Source organism: Musca autumnalis, unplaced genomic scaffold (assembly GCF_047663935.1).
Source record: "Musca autumnalis isolate F117 unplaced genomic scaffold, ASM4766393v1 scaffold_3, whole genome shotgun sequence".
In the NCBI taxonomy this organism is placed as follows: Eukaryota; Metazoa; Arthropoda; class Insecta; order Diptera; family Muscidae; genus Musca; species Musca autumnalis.
The window spans coordinates 215,509,640-215,529,668 of NW_027411866.1; the positions used below are offsets into that span (position 1 = coordinate 215,509,640).

The window sequence follows — 20,029 nt, forward strand, 5'->3', positions numbered from 1 at the left end:
TTTGATGGATAGATGGCCTTTGAAACCATCTATCCAGCGATAGAGGATAGATGGCCTTTGAGACCATCTATCCAACGATATATGGCCTTTGAGACTATCTATCCAACGATATATGGTCTTTGATACCATCTATCCAACGATAGATGGCCTTTGAGTCCATCTCTCCAGCGATAGAGGGCCTTTAAGACCATCTATCCAGCGATAGAGGACCTTTAAGACCATCTATCCAACGATAGATAGCCTTTGAGCCCATCTACCCAACGTTAGATGGCCTTGGAGCCCATCTATCCAACGATAGATGGCCTTGGAACCCATCTATCCAACTATAGATGGCCTTGGAACCCATCTATCCAACGATAGATGGCCTTGGAACCCATCTATCCAACGATAGATGGACTTGGAGCCCATCTATCCAACGATAGATGGCCTCGGAGCCCATATATCCAACGATAGATGGCCTTTGAGCCCATCTATCCAACGATAGATGGCCTTTGAGCCCATCTACCCAACGTTAGATGGCCTTGGAGCCCATCTATCCAACGATAGATGGCCTTTGAGTCCATCTATCCAACGATAGATGGCCTTTGAGCCCATCTATCCAACGATAGATGGCCTTTGAGCCCATCTATCCAACGATAGATGGCCTGTGAGCCCATCTATCCAACGATAGATGGCCTTTGAGCCCATCTATCCAACGATAGATGGCCATTGAGTCCATCTGTCCAACGATAGATGGCCTGGCCTTTGAGCCCATCTATCCAACGATAGATGGCCTGGCCTTTGAGCCCATCTATCCAACGATAGATGGCCTGGCCTTTGAGCCCATCTATCCAACTATAGATGGTCTGGCCTTTGAGCCCATCTATCCAACGATAGATGGCCTGGCCTTTGAGCCCATCTATCCAACGATAGATGGCCTGGCCTTTGAGCCCATCTATCCAACGATAGATGGCCTTTGAGCCCACCTATCCAACGACAGATGGTCTGGCCTTTGAGCCCATCTATCCAACGATAGATGGCCTGGCCTTTGAGCCCATCTATCCAACGATAGATGGTCTGGCCTTTGAGCCCATCTATCCAACGATAGATGGCCTGGCCTTTGAGCCCATCTATCCAACGATAGATGGTCTGGCCTTTGAGCCCATCTATCCAACGATAGATGACATGGCCTTTGAGCCCATCTATCCAACGATAGATGGCCTGGCCTTTGAGCCCATCTATCCAAAGATAGATGGCCTTTGAGCCCATGTATCCAAAGATAGATGGCCTTTGAGCTCATCTATCCAAAGATGGATGGCCTTTGAGCCAATCTATCCAAAGATAGATGGCCTTTGAGCCCATGTATCCAAAGATAGATGGCCTTTGAGTTCATCTATCCAAAGATAGATGAACTTTGAGCCCATTTATCCAAAGATAGATGGCCTTTGATCCAATCCATCCAACGATAGATGGCCTTTGAGCCCATCTATCCAACGATAGATGGCCTTTGAGTCCATCTATCCAACGATAGATGGCCTTTGAGCCCATCTAACCAACGATAGATGGTCTTTGAGCCCATCTAACCAACGATAGATGGCCTTTGAGCCCATCTAACCAACAATAGATGGCCTTTGAGCCCATCTAACCAACGATAGATGGCCTTTGAGCCCATCTAACCAACGATAGATGGCCTTTGAGCCCATCTAACCAACGATAGATGGCCTTTGAGCCCATCTAACCAACGATAGATGGCCTTTGAGCCCATCTAACCAACGATAGATGGCCTTTGAGCCCATCTTTCCAACAGACAGTCTTTAAAATTTTCCGATAGCCCTTTGAAAAATATTCTCACATTTCCCAAATTTCTGCTTTATTCACTAATCTCACTTTTTCTCATGTTCTCTCTCTTTTCTCTTTCACAGATTGTAACAGTACACCCGATTCCGGTCCCAATTCCCCACCATCATCATGTATGTCATCAGCATCTACCGGCAGTATTGTTGGCCACAATCGTGGTTCACCGACCAGCGCTCCCATACAGGAAGAGAACGAAGACGGTAGTCATCACTATCATTCGGGCCAACGAAGCAGCATCAACGATTTGTCCCTCTTCAGTTCGCCATCCATGCCGAATATCTCATTGGGACGTCCTCACTTACCCAATGCTCATAATTCCGCCGCCGCTGTTAATTATGCAATGTTGGCAGCCTTGCGACAACAACATGCTGCCGGTATACCACCAGCAGCACCTCCTACTGCCACCGGCACAACGGGTGGTCATTCACAGACACCCACATACTACAATCCATTGGGAGTGGCAGCCTTTGCCAGGCAACCACCAAGTGGCATGATACCGCCATCCTCTGCCGTCACAAATTCTGTGGGATCGCCGGCGGCAGCTCCACCACAATCGCCAGTGGTGCGTTCAGCATCAGCGACTTCCACCTCATCATCGCAGGCCTCTCTAATTGGGGATGTGGCACCACCCTTGGCCCATGCTGCATCAACTGGCTGTGCTACTGCCCTAATGCATGTGGCTTCCACCGGTGGCATTCACGCTGTTGTGGCAGCCCATCACTCGCCACCATCCTCATCCTCCTCCTCCAGTGCAGTATATGGACAGCCCATAACCGATGCCCAAGTTGCCCAGGCCCATCTCAATAAGCAGGGTCACCGTCCTTTGGGTCGCACACAGTCAGCGCCGCTACCGCTGGGCCATCCCATGTTGACGGGCAGCAGTCAAATTAACATTGCCCAGACCCACTATGAAAACAGTGATGTAAGTATGGCCCAACCTTGTCATTAAACCCACTTCTCATTTCTCCCTTCTCTTTCCAGGCTGAGCGACAAGCCTACGAACAACACTTGCTACTCACCCAAAAAATCCGCCAGACTGTTCTAACCCGCAGCGGTGCCGTACGTGATACTCAACAACTACTCAAAGAGGAAGAAGACGCCGCCGAAGTAATGGATCTCACCGACAAAAAGAAACCTCCAAAAACGGTGCTAACCAGCACCGTGGTAACAAGTACCTCACAAAATCTCCCCAATGCAACTGTGGCCCCCGCCTACGCCGGGCCACCACCTGCCTGTGTACCCAACAAACCGAACAAATTGATGCGTGACAAAGAGTACCTGGAACAACAGCGACAACGTTTGTACATGCAAAATCTGCAAATGGACGATGCCATTGCCCGCGGTCTCATACGACCCCTATCACGAACATTATCCTCGCCTCTGGTACACTTGGGCCCCCACGGCCTTTCCCAAATACCCGATACCGGCCAGGCAACACACGTGCCCCATGCCGGTCCCATAGTCACATCATCCTCTGCCGATCACATACCACCCGTAAATTTGTCTCTCAATACCTTGCATGGACGTAATTTAATTGATCTATCGCATAGATATGGAAGTGCCACCGTCGCAGCAGCCCATCCCACGTCAACGCCCCACGAAGTTAACCCCCCCTTACCACAAGGTCCACACAAAATAACCACAGGTCTGGCCTATGACAACTTGATGTTGAAACATGCCTGCATTTGTGGCAACAACAGCATACATCCGGAACACAGTGGCCGACTGCAGAGTGTTTGGGCACGTTTGAATGAAACCGATTTGGCTAAACGATGTCATCGTTTAAGATCTCCCAAAGCCACATTGGAGGAAATTCAAACGGTACACACGGAGGCACATTCGCTACTCTTCGGTTCGAATCAGTGTCAGTTGGCAGCAAATCGTCAGAAACTTGAGGCGGCAGCACCATCGGCTAGTTTTGTACGACTATCATGTGGTGGAGTAGGTGTTGATTTGGACACGACCTGGAATGAACATCATACAGCTGTGGCTGCCCGCATGGCAGCCGGGTGTGTCATAGACTTGGCAATGAAAACCGCCAAAGGTGATTTGAAGAATGGTTTTGCTGTGGTCCGGCCACCGGGTCACCATGCCGAAGCGAATTTGGCAATGGGTTTTTGTTTCTTTAATTCAATAGCGATAGCAGCTAAAATTGTACGGCAACGTGTACCGGAGATTAAGAAGATACTTGTGGTCGATTGGGTAAGTTTTTTTAGAGGGAGAGGATTTAACATTAATTTGCGAGACCTAAGGTTTCGAAACATGGTCGTGGAGTAGAATTCCACTAAATGTTGTCGGTTTCGGTCTAAAGATGAAGATACATAAGAGGGATGGCACTCTTGCTTAGTCCATATTTACATTAGGCAATTTTTCTTGCGGCAATTGTCAGTTTGTCGGTGAGTGAGGGTGTTGAGAGGCAAAGGGTTACCATATGTCTCACCTCTCTCTCCATCAAACTAACAATTGCCGCAAGGAAATTGCCTAATATAAATATGGACTTATAATGAAATGTCGCAACCACGTACTGCCTATGTATTCCCCCTTTAAGGCCATATTAGGCGTATTATTATCCTTATATATTCTGTAAATTTCTCTTATAAACTAATATTTCTCGATTTTTTTATTAATTTCCAGGATGTCCATCACGGTAATGGCACACAACAAGCCCTCTATTCAAATCCCGACATTTTATATTTATCAATACATCGTCATGATGATGGTAACTTTTTTCCCGGTACTGGTGGTCCCACAGAGGTAAGATAACGAATATCCAACACCACCAAATATTTCCTCAATTAAAATGATAACATGCCCACATGTTCTTCTTTACAGTGCGGTACTGGTCCCGGTTTAGGTTATAATGTAAACATTTCCTGGTCTGGTGCTTTAAATCCGCCCTTAGGTGATGCTGAATATATTGCTGCATTCCGTACAATTGTGATGCCTATAGCACGATATTTTAATCCTGATCTTGTTTTGGTCTCTGCCGGCTTTGATGCTGCTGCCGGCCATCCTGCCCCACTCGGTGGCTACTTAGTATCACCCGCCTGTTTTGGTTATATGACACGCGAACTAATGCAATTGGCTAAGGGTAAAGTTGTTTTAGCTTTGGAAGGTGGTTACGATTTACCAGCGATATGTGATTCAGCGCAAGAATGTGTTCGAGCGTTATTGGGTGATCCCCTCTCACCGATAGCCGAAAGTGAATTGAAACGTCAACCGTGTCAAAATGCCATCGATACGCTGCAGAAAACCATAGCTATACAGGTGAGTTAAAAACGAAGAAATAAATCAGATGAAGGGTGGTGTAAAGGAAGTTTAGATGGGTATTATATATGCCATTAGTTCCAAATTGATTATATTTTTGTTAGAATGTTTTGAGGTTATTTTAGAGTTGGTAGCTTGTGCTCTACAATACTTCATGTTAGATGGAGGGTGTCAATGGAAAAAAGATTCTACGTTTGATTTTACCATATGTCTCGGAATAGAAGAAATCTCTAGATGAGATGTATACCTACAAAATTTTAGTTCCAAATTGGTTATTTTTTTGTTAGAATGTTTTTGAGGTTATTTCAAAGTTGGTAACATTTGCACTACAATAGTTCATGTTAGATGGAGGGTGTCAATGGAGAAAAGTTTCTACGTTTGATTTTACCATATGTCTCGGAATAGAAGAAATCTCTAGATGAGACATATACCTAGAAAATTTTAGTTCCAAATTGGTTATATTTTTGTTAGATTGTTTTTGAGGTTATTTCGGAGATGGTATGAATTTGTCGTATAATGCTACAAGCTAGAAGGTTAATGTCAATGGAGAAAAGATTCTTTATTAAATTTCACTATAGAATAGAAGAAAACTGTAGATGTAATATATACCTAGAAAATGTTAGTTCCAAATTGTGAAATTTTTGTTAGAATATTTTGAGGTTATTTTAGAGTTGGTAGCATTTGCTCTACAATACTTCATGTTAGATGGAGGGTGTCAATGGAAAATAGATTCTACGTTTCATTTCACTATAGGTCTCGGAATAGAAGAAAACTGTAGATGTAATATATACCTAGAAAATTTTAGTTCCAAATTGGTTATATTTTTGTTGAATGTTTTTGAAGTTATTTCAGAGTTGCTAGCATTTGCTCTACAATGCTTCATGTTAGATGGAGGGTGTTAATGGAGAAAATATTCTACGTTTAATTTCACTATAAGTCTCGGAATAGAAGAAATCTGTAGATGAGATATATACCTAGAAAATGTTAGTTCCAAATTAGTTATATTTTTGTTAGAATGTTTTTGAGGTTATTTCGGATATGGTATCAATTTGTCGTATAATACTACAAGTTAGAAGGTTTGTGTCAATGTAGAAAAGATTCTACGTTAAATTTCACTATAGGTCTCGGAATAGAAGACAACTGTAGATGTAATATATACCTAGTAAATGTTAGTTTCAAATTGGTTATATTTTTGTTTGAATGTTTTTGAGGTTATTTCAAAGTTGGTAGCATTTGCACTACAATACTTCATGTTAGATGGAGGGTGTCAATGGAGAAAAGTTTCTACGTTTGATTTTACTATAGGTCTCGGAATAAAAGAAATCAATAGCTTTAATATATACCTTGATATTATGAATTCCAAATTGGTTATATTTTTGTTAGAATGTTTTTGGCGTTATTTCAGAGTTGGTAGCTTTTGCTCTACTATACTTCATGTTATATGGAGGGTGTTAATGGATGAAAGATTCTACGTTTAATTTCACTATAGGTCTCGGAATACAAGAAATCTATAGATGTAATATATACCTAGAAAATTTTAGTTCCAAATTGGTTATATGTTTGTTGAATGTTTTTGAGGTTATTTCAAAGTTGGTAGCATTTGCTCTACAATACTTCATGTTAGATGGAGGGTGTCAATGGAGAAAAGTTTCTACGTTAAATTTCACTATAGGTCTCGGAACAAAAGAAATCAGTATCTTTAATATATACCTTGAAATTATGAATTCCAAATTGGTTATATTTTTGTTAGAATGTTTTTGGGGTTATTTCAGTGATGGCATCATCAATTTGTCCTCTAATACCACGAGTTACAAGGCTGATGTCAATGGAGAAAAGATTCTACGTTTTATTTCACTATAGGTCTCGGAATAGAAGAAATCTGTAAATGTTATATATACCTAGAAAATGTTAGTTCCAAATCGAGCATATTTCTGTTAAAACGTTTTTGAGGTTATTTCAGAAATTTCATCAATTTGCCCTAAATTACTGCAAGTTAGATGGTTAGTGTCAATGGAGGAAAGATTCCTCGTTAAATTTCACTATAAGTCTCGGAACAAAAGAAATCTGTAAATGTATTATATACCTAGAAAATGTTAGTCCCAAATTGGTTATATTTTTGGGGTTATTTTAGAGATGGCAGTAATTTTTCCTATAATACCACAAGTTAGAAGGTTGATATCAGTGGGAAAAAGATTTTATCTTCGATTCCACTATAGGTCAACGAACAACAAAAATCGATAGCTATAATATATACAAAGAAAGTATCAATTTCAAATTTTATATATTTTGTGAGAATAGTTTTGAGGTTATTTCAAAGGTGATAGCAATATGCTCTACAATACTTAGTGTTAAATGGAGGGTGTCAATGGAGAAAAGATTCTATGTTTAATTTCACTATAGGTCATCGAACAAAAGAAACTTGTAGCTATAATATATATTTAGAAAATATTGCTTCCAAATTGTGTATATTTTTGTTAAATTTTTTCGGTTGTAATTTCTATTTGTTTTGAGATGGTCTCAATTCGCCATATAATACTACAGGTTAGAAGGTTGGCGTCAATGGAGAAAAGATTCTACGTTTAATTTCACTATAAATCACTGAACAAAAGAAATCTCTAAATATAATAAATATGACCTAAATACCGATTTCAAGTTTCTCCTCTTTAGTTAAAATGTTTCAATATCTCTGAATTTGCTTGTTTTTTTTTTTTTCTTTTTCAGTCCCAACATTGGCCTTGTGTTCGACGTTATGGTAACACAGTGGGTATGTCTGCCTTGGAAGCTTTAAAAATTGATCGTGATGCCTCGGATACGGTTACGGCTATGGCGGGGTTATCTATGCAAACCTTAAATAAGTAAGTTTTTCGCACACATTCCTTTGGTTACAAAAGTGTTGTTAATCTCCCTTTTCTTTTCCTCACTTTCAGAACTCGTTCTTGTGATGATTCCGAAGAACCAATGGATCAAGACGAATCAAAATAGAGTCACTAGTATACATTCGATTTGGAAACAAAACTAACATTTTGTTGTTATGACGAAAACTATATTTGGCTGGCAGTTAGAAATTCTGCTTATATGATTTTTTTTTGGAGTAAATACTGCCAAATTATTTCGATGAGGCGAAAATTGTCAATCATCGAAACGAAAAAAGAAAAACGCGAAAACATTTTTGGAGGCCATAAATTAACGGTGTTGTGCAACAAAAAAAAACTGCAACGTTAATGGCATTGTTTTGTATTTGTATTTTGTTGTTGTGGAAACAAATAATGCACACACACACAAATATTTTTTCCTACTACTCGAATTTCCCCCCGCGCTACTTTCCCCAGGATAGAAAAATTAGCTGAATTTGTTGGAGTAAGAGAGAAGAAGAAGAAGAAGTGACATATGTATGTGGTGTCGTTTTGTTTCGTGTGGAACGGGGGGAAAACTAAGCCTGGAAGCATCTAAACTCTCCCCCATTAAGCTTAATGCTAATTTACATATATAAAGTAAGGCACATTCATTGTTTTTAGTTTCTTTTTGTTTATTATTTTTTGTTTACCAATCGTTCGTTGTCTTTTTGGGACTGCATACAAATGATTATGCGGCATTTATGTTTTTTTTTCATTTTCTTTGTATTTGTTGTAATTATTATACAATTTTTTTATTAAACAAAAAAACTTGTAAAAATAATTGTGCTAGAGAAAATTTTGCACATCACCTTTTGTAATTGTTTTGAAACGACAAAAGAAAATTGTTTATGTTAAATGATAAAAACCGAACAGGAGAGATTGAATCTTAACAAATGATTAAAATATTATTATTCTTATTTAAAATTTTTATTTAATTTTCTTTTTATTTTCTGTTCCAAATTAGTTTAGACTAAAAGGAAGCAACCCAAACTCTTTAAATTCATGTTTAACCAACCACACGCATACATACAAACACAATTGTATGTATAAAAAAAAACGTATAATTTATATATCTACAAAAAATGTATAAAAGAAAAAACATTGAAAGTGGCTGTGCCACCCTTACATACACCTATATATTCTATATATATATATATATACAAAAATGTAACTATTATTATCTACATATTTACCATTTATTATCACCATCTTTTTTGTTTTTAGTTTAATTAACATATTTTTTTATAAACGCATTTAAATTAAATTTGAATGCTTTAGTTTTTAACTATTTTTGATATAATACCTAAATTAACATAATTATTAATAAATTAATTATTTTTATTTTATTTTTTCGTACTTTTTAAGTATCATTTATTTTAGTTCAATGTATCTGTTTTTGCAAAAAAAAAGAAAATGCCGAAGCACAGACAATGGACAATGTGTGTGTCTGGGGATGAGACAGGTTGTCCTGTCTCCATCCATTCACTTCTTGCTGTGCCAGAAATTTTCAAAACAAAATAATAATATTTCTACAAACGATCAAAATGAAATTATTTTTTTGTTTAATTTCTTTTTGTTTTTAGTTGTTAATCGTGTTTTGGTTTGTGTAACTTCTTTTAAATTTATAGGGTTAATTTGGAAATTATTTGGAAACTAGTGGCGATCTGAAAAATTTTAACCGAATAAAAGAAATTTGTAAGTATAGTAAAATAAATATATATTTTTGTTGATCTAATTTTCCATATTTCTTTTCACATGGCGTGTATATTTTTATTAGATTTTTTTGAGGTTAATTTTTATGTGTTCTGAAATTTTATCAGTTTGTCCCATAAAACTACAAGTTAGAAGGGTTGGTGTCAATGGAGAAAAAATTCTTCATTAAATTTCCTATAAATCATCGAGCAACAACCAGCTATAGCTATAATAGGTGTGTCTTTTTACTTACTAAATGTTACTGAAACATTTGTCAGCAACTTTTCCTTTATACAAATGTCAAAATCTGCAACATTTGTAGTAATAAGTATTACTAATTATCACGTAAAAAGACACAGCTATTGTTTTAGAGGCTATTTTAGAGTTGGTAGCGATTTGCTCAACACTGAAGCATAGAGAAACGATTCCTCAATTAATTAGTCATCGAACAAAAGAAACTTGTAGAAAAAATGTTTCAGCTACATTTAGTAAGTACGAGGACAAACCTAATAATAGGAGTGTCTTTTTACTTACTAAATATTGCTGAAGCATTTTTTCACCAACTTTTCCCTTATACAACTGTTAAAATCTGCAATATTAGTAATAATTATTACTAATTATCACGTAAAAAGACACAGCTAATATTTTTGTTCGATTGTTTTAATGTTAATTTCTATTTCTTCAGTAGTGCGATCCTCTAACTCATTTTGATACCCTCAGCATTTATGCTAACGAAGGTATGTATATACACTTTCATACGGGCAAAATGTGCCTCATCGAAATAATGGTTTTAGACCCCAAATATATTTTGGACGAAATGTGTTCAGACAATTTGGAGTCGATTTAGCAATGTCCGCCCGTCTGTCAGTCTGTCTGGCTGGCTGGTGCGTACGATAACTCTCGAACGGATCTGCCGATTCGGTCCAAAATTTGGCTTTCGTAATATTTTGTCCAAACTTAGTTCAAGTTCAAAGATGGATTATATCCGTCCACTCCTTCCGGTACCTCCCCCACAAAAGTTCGAAAATGTTCGGAAAATTTGCGCGTACGACAACTCTTGAAGGGAGTAACCGATTTGGTCCATGCTTTGCACATTATGAAATTTCTACCAGACTTAGATGAGGTTCCAATATGGGCTCAATCGGTATACTCCTTCGAGTACCTCCCACACAAAATATCGGAAAAGTTCAGTTTAGGACCTGCTTGCGAATCGCTTTGATCTTTGTTGTAACATCTTGTATTCACCGCCCCCCATACGATGGTACAAGTTTCATCAGGGGCAAGCCCATATTTCCTGAGAAAATAGCCTAAAAGTTGCAAAGAGCCCCTATGACACCGTGTGTAGTGGTTGAAGCTCAATATAATTCTCGAACAGATCTACCAATTCCGTTCACAATTTGGTCTTCGTAATATTTTGTGCAAAGTTAGTTTAAGTTCGAAGATAAGCCATATCGGTCCACTACTTCAGGTACCTCCCCCACAAAAGTTCAAAAATGTTCGGAAAAATTGTGCGTACGATAACTCTTGATGGAAGTGACAGATTTGGTCCATACTTTACACATCCTAATATATCTACCAGGAATAGGTCAGGTTCGAATATGGACTATATTTGTCCACTCCGTCGGGTACCTACCACACACATTTTTGGATAAATTCACTTTAAGACCTGCTCTCGGATCACGTTGATTTTTGTTGAAGCAACTTGCATTCGCTGCCTCAATTACGACAGTAAAAGTTTTTTCAAGGGCAAGTACATACTTCTTGAGAAAAAAGCCCGAAAATTGTAAAAACCCCTTATCGCTCATTTACTCAAAGAGTGGCATAAATATGGTCCACGTAGTTATTTTATTTTTTGTTTCTTCTTCTTCTTTATTTACTCATCCGTTATTCGGATATTGGTGATCGTACAATAATATTTCAATGATACATATATGATACCAAGTATATATTTATAATTATTTGTTGTTACACAATGATGTTCAGCTCCCTGTTCTTAGCGGCTTGTAAAAGTGTGTATTCATCATTATAGCCGGTCCATATCTGGATATTTTTGAGCCAGGTTGTTTCTTTTCTACCTCTTCCGCGCTTTCCGTCGATTTTTGCCTTAAGGATTGTTTGTAGAATCTTGTATTTATTATTTCTAAGTATGTGTCCAAGGTATGAGACATTACGCTTTTTTATTGTTGAGATTAGCTGCCGGTTCACATTCATCCTTCTAAGTACTTCGTCATTTGATATTTTTGAAGTCCAGGGTATTTTCAGTACTCGTCGGAATGTCCACATTTCAAAAGTTGCCAATTTTCTTTCATCGGACATTTTAAGTGTCCAGACTTCGGAAGCAAATAAGAGGACTGACCAAACATAGCACTTGATAAATCTTATTTTTGTTGTCACATTTATGTCTTGACTTGTTAATACTTTTTTGTGTTTAAAAAAGGCATCTCTCGCTATTTCTATTCGGCTGTTAATTTCTTTTGAGTAGTCCCAACGGTCATTTATTAGTACTCGCAGATATTTAAATGTGTGTACCCTCTCGATTTCCGTTTCCTTTATAGTAAGCTTCACGTTGCGATGGTCGTTTTTTCTGCTTACTATCATGTATTTAGTTTTTTTCATATTAATTTTTAACCCATACTTTTCACTTGTGAGTGCCAATTTTTATTTAAGTTTCTGTAGACCTGATATGCTCTCAGCCAGTAGTGTGATGTCGTCTGCATATCTTATATTATTCACAATATGTCCATAATATTTCCTCCATCTAGCGTTTCTTGAAATATTTTTTCCGAGTACACGTTGAATAGTAATGGGGACAGTATGCATCCCTGTCTAACTCCTTTTGAGATAATAATTTCATCACTTTGTTCACCATTGACGTCGATTCGTGCTTTTTGGTTCCAATACAAATTTTTAATACATCGTAATTCTTTTCCTTGTACTCCGATAGATGTCAAAATGTTCATTAATTTATCATGGTTAACCGTATCGAAGGCTTTCTCATAATCGATGAAGCAGATGAAAACATCTTTTTGGGCTTCTCTGCATTTCTGGACTAAGACTTGTAAACAGAATAGAGCTTCTCGGGTACCCATCCCTTCCTTAAACCCAAACTGGGTTTTTCCCATAGCATGTTCGCACTTGCTATATATTCGTTGATGTATTATTTTTAGGAATACTTTCAGTACGTGACTCATTAAACTTATTAATCTGAATTCACAACATCGTTTTGCATTGTTTTTCTTGGGAATGGCTATGAAAGTAGATTTGAGCCAATCTTCTGGATATTGTCCAGTGTCGTATACATGGTTGAAAAGGGTGATGAGGAGTTCTTTATTGCTGGAATCTATTAGCTTTAAGACTTCAGAGGGTATTTCATCAGGTCCTGTGGCTTTTTTATCTTTTAGAGTTTGTACGGCGCGTTCTACTTCTAATCTTGTTATTGATGATCCAACTAGATAATTGCTTAAATTATTCTCAAGAGGTGCTCGCTGCTCATCCGTGAAAAGTTTTTCTATATAATCTTTCCATATAGTCTTTCTTCCCTCCATATCAAACACTGCTTCATTATTATCATAAAATATAAATGCACTTGTCTTTCTTCCATACGTCCCCGCAGATTCCTTTATCTTTTTATGTAGGTTAAAGTCGTCATGTATGGACTGTAGAAATTCAATTTCTTGACATTTTCTATTTAGTTGGTCATTTTTTGCTGCGCGGATTGCCGATCTTATTTCTTTGTTTATTTCCCAGTACCTTTCATAATTTATATTTTTATGTCTACTTCTTTCTTCCCGAAGTTCTCGAATTTCTTCTGTTATCCAGTCTTCAGTTCTTGCCATTGATCGGTTTCCCAGGATGCTTTTAGTTACTGTGTTTATAGTAGTTTTTAGGTTGTTCCACAGTAGATCCGGATTGTCTTCCTTGATGTTTTCTAATTCTCCATTGATTTGATGTTGCAGTTGGTTTTTTATGGTAGGATCGCTAAGTTTTCCGATATCGATTTTTGGCTGGGTTTTCTTTTTCCGTATAAGCGCGAGTTTGAGGCGCAGTTTTGAGACCAATAGATTGTGGTCTGTTGGAACATCTGCACCTGGATATGTTGTACACTTGGAAACACAGGAGTTATACCTTTTGTTTATCAATATATAGTCTATTTGATTTCTTACTATATGTCCATGGTTGTCTTGCGGTGATTTCCATGTGTATAATCTCCTGGGGTGTAGACGATAAAATGTGTTCATGATCTTCATATTGTTTTCTTGGCAGAATTGGATAAGTCGGTCACCTCTTTCGTTTCGGTCTCCAAGACCATATTTCCCAGTGATGTCTTTAACTTCATCGTTACCAACCTTCGCATTAAAATCACCTAGTATAATATTTATTTCATGACTTTTTGTCATTCTTAATAGTTGCGAAATGTTGTTATAGAATTCCTCGATGTCATTGGCATTTGCATCGCATGTGGGAGCATAAATTTGGATTATGTTGATGTTTATTGGTTTTGCCATTATTTTGAGTAGGATGACTCTATCTGATAGTGGAACATTACAATGATACATACTCCATTTCTATGAAGGCCGCGCTGATTTCCTGAGTGGTAAACAGTGACATTTTCTGATCTAAAATCACAACTGTCCTTCCACCATGTTTCGCTAACACCTAATATGTCTATTTTAAGACGATTCATTTCACTGATGGTGTTGTTCAGTTTTCCAGTTTCATAAAGACTTCGGACATTCCATGTCCCAATTGTTAATTTTTGTTTGGTTTTACCTGTTTAATAATCTTTTTAGGTTAGGAAGTCAAATTTCAATCACTCATTTTTCTCGAAACTCGGTTTTTTGAAATGTGTCTCTCTTTGAGTAAATGAGCGATATGTAGTGACTGGAGAGCTCGAACTAAATACTGCGTTCGTCCACACACTCGTAATATTTCTTCGAATATTAGATGAAATTCGAAGGTGGAAGGAGTGGACCTTCCGATACCTCCCCCACAAAAGTTCGAAAATATTCGCTAAGATTGTACTCTAAATATTGTCGAAACTCAGTTTAAATAAAGCCCTATCTATCGATATCCCTGCAAATTTTTGCGCTTTAATCCTATCCATATTGTTTTGAAAACCCCCCTAAATACGTAAGTTTTTTTGGAAAAAAGTATTTCAATCCACACAGGCTGAGGGTGTATCTTTGTCGGCAATGTCGACTGATACTTTTTTACTTGTTGTTAGAATGTTTTCGAGGTTATTTCAGAGATGATAGCAATTTCCCCTACTATACTTCATGTTGGCTAGGTGGTGTCAATGGAGAAAAGATTATACGTTAAATTTCACCATAGGTTTCGGACAAAAGAAACCTGTATGTATAAAATATATCTAGAAAATGAAAGTCAGCGAACAACAAAATTTTTAAGTGTAATAAGTAACCCAATAAATCGAAGATCTTCATAATTCGTAATGCACTGGCGGTCCCTCGAAATCGTTTCCTTTGCCTTATAAAATTCACACTTCGTTTACTGTTCATTGTTCATTTTAGGTCCACCACTTCTGTTTTCGCTTTCTATAGTCATAGGCTGAATGTATTTAGCTGTCGGCAAAGCCGGATGGTTTGTTATTTGAGTTTTTCTTTTCCCAATAACCAAGCTCTGCATACTCGTCATATAGCGTGCTTATATAATAGCTTTTTGTCGGGAGAACCTTCCCTATGAGGATTTGTTTGACGTATACGCAATGGAGTTGACATTTGAAACCCAGTGGCTTTATTAAATCCACTTATATGTAAACGTACTACTCAATTTCGAAAAGATAATCTATTTTCCTTTTTCAAGAATTTGGCAGTGTTGTGCTTTTTGATATGTTGGGTTCACAGTCTTCTTGGAACCATCCAACTGTGTAGCGATATTTCTTTTCTTTTTTGCTTTATGGGTACTTTACACGGTATGTTTTTTTACATATGAGTTGTCACTTCTCCCATACAAAATGTATATGCAAAGTGACAACTAATATGTAAAAAACATATCGTGTAAAGTACCCATTAGATTTAATGGTCTCGATAACTTTAATGGCCCCGGCACATACGGTACGTTGTGCGTCGCGTTACAACAACCACATGAAAACTTCAAGAACAAACTTGGCATCACTTACAATTTTTCATGTGGTTGTTGTTCTTAACGCGTGACGCAACGCACAACGTACCGTATGTGCCCGGGCCATAATAGTTTGTAATGTTCACGGCCTTTTATACCCCGGTTACACTTAACCGGATTAACCCAGTGGGTTTGGATTTCAAATGTCAATTCCATAGCACAAACGTCAAATAAATCCTCTCGAAGTGGGTAACCGTACTTTTAGCATACGGTTTATTGAGATTTCCGTTAAGCCCCCGGCACATACGGTACGTTGTGCGACGCGTTGAGCGTTGAAAACAACAACCATATGAAAAATGTGTAAGTGATGCCAAGTTTGTTCTTGAAGTTTTCATGTGGTTGTTGTAACACAACGCTCAACGCGCCGTATCACAGTGGAAAAAAATACCGATCTAGCGCGCCAAAAGTCAAAAAAATCACATACGCCAATTTAAAAATGATTGTTGCAGTATTAATCTAAGGTGTCCACAGAATGCAACTGCATTTAAAATAATTTGTTTTTCATCAGTCTAAGCGGAATAACGGTCCGTTTTTGGTTGACATTTTTTTAACTAGTTTTCATAATATAGTTTAGTAGTAAATTTGTGATCGTCGCATGCACTCTTCCTACAGAGTAATTTTAAAGCTTTATTGAATTTAACATTTCGTGAAGCAGTTGATTTAAAAAATGTTGAATATAAGATGTTATTTATTGCAACTCGGATTTTACAGTTAAAACATGTGACATCCGATTTTTTTCCAAATTGAGCACTTTGTTAAAGCTATTACTAGGGAGTGTCGCGGGATGGCGCGTAGATTTTTTATTTTATTTTTAGTACACATAGTTCTTAACTAATTTGTAAAATTTTAGCTGCAACAAACTGCAACATTTTATTTTATTACTATTTTTATTAATATATTTTTTTATGTAAAAATGCTGAAATTAGAGCGGTACCTTTCTATGGGGGCCATATCAATGCGTGTACCTGTGCCGAAAATTCTCCGTCGGAATATTTTATACCACCAACGAAGACTAAATGTCAACTTTCAGCTATATCGGTTGGATAATATGGCTAAAACCTCCAAAATTACCGAAATCGGTGGTACCGGTCTATGGGGGCTATATGAGAACATGGTCCTATACCGAAAATGTTTATAGGAGTGTATGCATAACCCCCACGGAGACTAAATGCCAAATCCTAGCCGTTTCGGTTGGATAATGTGGTAGAAATCTTTAAAATACCGAAAATCGATAGGTACAATTCTACAGTAAAAATACAAGTTTACCAAATATATTAATAAATGAAGTAAAATTGTCAATTTATAGCTGTTCATATCGAATTTATGGACAAACGTACAATAAAACATAGACTTTTACTTTTGGCGCGCTAAATCAGTACTTTTTTCCACTGTGCGTATGTGCCGAGGCCTTTACGGTTGCGTTTACAATTATGTTTTTGTTGTCTCAAAGGTAAATGTATCAGCAACAAGGTTACCACACATTTACTTATAAAAAATGTTACTAATTTATTGTATACTTTTAGGCTCTATGTTAAAATATTTGCTCACTTACATTCAAATGGCATTACAGTATTACTTTTATGTCTAAAAGTATGCTTTAAATATTGAATTTTTAAAATACCATAAAATTGTCTGAACGATATGGCAACAACACTGCTGCTTTCTTATGTGGATTTTGTAGTTTTGCAATTCTTCATTTTGCTTTTTTTCATGTAATAGGCGAACAGCATCGTGTAGCAGCTATATTTTGACAGATGATAAACTTCAAATGGCTATAACTCAGCAATGGATTGGCCAATTTTCTTTAAAATTTCACCATTGGTTAGGAGAAATGTTGTAGTTTCTCATTGTATGAATTGGTAAGACATTATGCAGAATGAAACGATGCAAAACTTGTATTTCCTAAATTAAGTTAAAAACCATAGAAATTACTCAAAATGGCGAGTTTTTGCGAAACCTTGTAACAAAGGGTTGTTTACGAGTTCGAGATAAGGAAAAAAAACGTTTCATGTGGTTTATTATAAAGAACTGGGCCTTGGGTAAAGGAAAGAAAGTCAATATGATCCGGTCCATTGACTGAAAATTCATGCATGGGAAGATTATAATATTAGAATTAAATATATTGTTGCTGTTATAATAGGTTTGTCCTTGTACCTGATAATTTTTACTAAATGTTGCTGAAACAATTTTTCAGCAACTTTTCCTTTATACAACTGTCACAATCTGCAACATTTGTAATAATTTTCACAAATTATCACGTAAAAAGACACAGCTATAGTTGGCCCATTACAGAACATTAGTTCCATAGACCGAACTAAAAAAAGCTCTCCATTCCTCTCTGTTTTTCGCTTGACTTTTTGGAATACCGAGCCTTTTCATTTCTTCATCCACTTGTATGCTCCATCGAAGCTTAGGCCTAACGATTCTGCGTGCACCGCCATGTGGCATGTATACATACGCCTTTTTAGCGGGTTCATCATCGCTCATTCTCATGATATGGCCTAGCCCACGCAATCGTTGCATCTCGATACGTTTAACTATATTCATGTCTTTTGTATAGCTGATATAGCTCGTGGTTCATACGACGTCGTCGCAAATCGGTCCGTAGATCCCCAGCAAACCAAATGTCTGATGTCCGACAAGTCTGAACAATTTCGGAAGCAAAGTCGTTCAGATTTCGTTCCGATTTCTAAACGATTTTTCGGAGAGGAAATAGTTCAGGGGCCTAATTACGTGATTCGATATCGAGTTGTTTCGACCTGAGTACTCAAAGTTGGGATGACAACACTCGTTATCGAGTAAAATTATCGAATAATTGAGCATAAATTTGCGAGTAATTTCTCGAGGCCAAATTGCCTATCGTAAACAAATAAAATGAAAGATTTTTTATTGTCTTTTTGTTTAAAATGTAAAAATTGTTGTTTGTTGTAGTTTTATAGAAGAAAAACGATGTTAGGAAATAATTGGCAGCATTTTTTAGACAATGTAAAAAGAGAAATTGCGAAAAGTCCTTTGTTGTCGTTTTTAGAAATTGTGATAAATTTAGAATCAAAATGCAAGCAATCATTAACCATTAGTTTTGCAGTGATTAAAAAAAAGTTGAAAAATAAGCATTTTTGCAAAACAGAAAAAAAATATTTAATATTAATAGCCTTTATTTTATAAGTGAAGTACATTATAAACATTTCATCCCCCGTTGTTTACCAAAGGAAATATTCTCTCAGAGAGGCTAATGCAAAACACCCACCAAACTCTCTCTCATTTATTTTGAGAGAGGATTATTAAGGTAGATGTACTAGAAATCTGTTACTACAATGCCAAAAAGATTTTGCAAGAATTTATCATTTTCATTTTTTCTTAGCACAACTTCATTCAGAAATTATTATTCAATGTATTGTTAAACAAACATTTACATTTTTCATTCATAATTTTGTTTTTATAGTTCTTGCTTTCAAACAAACACCATTTTTTACATCCACCTTCATAATATTCCCTATAGTACACATAGGTTTTCATAGTTCGATTACCGGTTACTCTCGAAACATTCGATCAACGATTTCGATCGAATCTCGTCATGCCGCTTTTTTATCGTGTCGAAATCTTTTTCACGAGCAAATACTCGATCGAATCGAATCACGTAATTAGGCCCCAGATTTTGTACCGATTTCGTTCAGATTTCGGAACGAATGTCGGATAGAAATTTCCTTTTCGAATTTCTTAAGGATTTTCTTCAGATTTCGTTACGAAATCGATCCGATGTCGCTGCGACATTTTGTTCCGAAATTATGTCAACCACTTCATACAACTTTCGTTAAGATATCGTTACGATTTCGGACGATACGTCCGACATTTTGTTCCGATTTCGTTACGAAGTCGGTACGATTGGTTTGCTGGGTCTTTCGAATAATTTTCTTCTCAAACACACCAAGCACTGCCTTATCTGCTTGCGCAAGTACACATGCTTCGGAGCCATACATTAGCACGGGTAGTATCAGCGTTTTGTAGAGCGTTATTTTTGTTTCACGAGACGTGGCTTTGTTTTTAAATTGCTTACTTAAACCATAGTAGCATCTGTTGGCCAATACAATTCTTATTTTTATTTCACAACTGATGTCGTTTGTTGTGTTTACGGAGGTGCCGAAGTATACGAAGTATTTTACTACCTCAAAATTATAGGAACCAACTTCAACAGTTGATGCGAT

The 20,029-nt window shown here is 37.2% G+C and overlaps 1 protein-coding gene across 12 annotated transcripts in view; it reads left to right on the forward strand.

Moving 5' to 3' along the window:
- The window catches only part of HDAC4 (histone deacetylase 4), a 176,818-nt gene extending 167,271 nt beyond the window's left edge, over positions 1-9,547 (forward strand). For all 12 annotated transcript variants that reach the window (XM_073976676.1, XM_073976672.1, XM_073976671.1 and 9 more), the window contains 6 exons: positions 1,902-2,758; positions 2,818-4,038; positions 4,471-4,590; positions 4,669-5,103; positions 7,825-7,958; positions 8,031-9,547. In XM_073976676.1, the coding sequence (XP_073832777.1) occupies positions 1,902-2,758; positions 2,818-4,038; positions 4,471-4,590; positions 4,669-5,103; positions 7,825-7,958; positions 8,031-8,085 (2,822 nt within the window). In that variant the 3' untranslated portion in view covers positions 8,086-9,547. The remainder of the gene's footprint in view (positions 1-1,901; positions 2,759-2,817; positions 4,039-4,470; positions 4,591-4,668; positions 5,104-7,824; positions 7,959-8,030) is intronic.
- Positions 9,548-20,029: the final 10,482 nt, after the last annotated feature.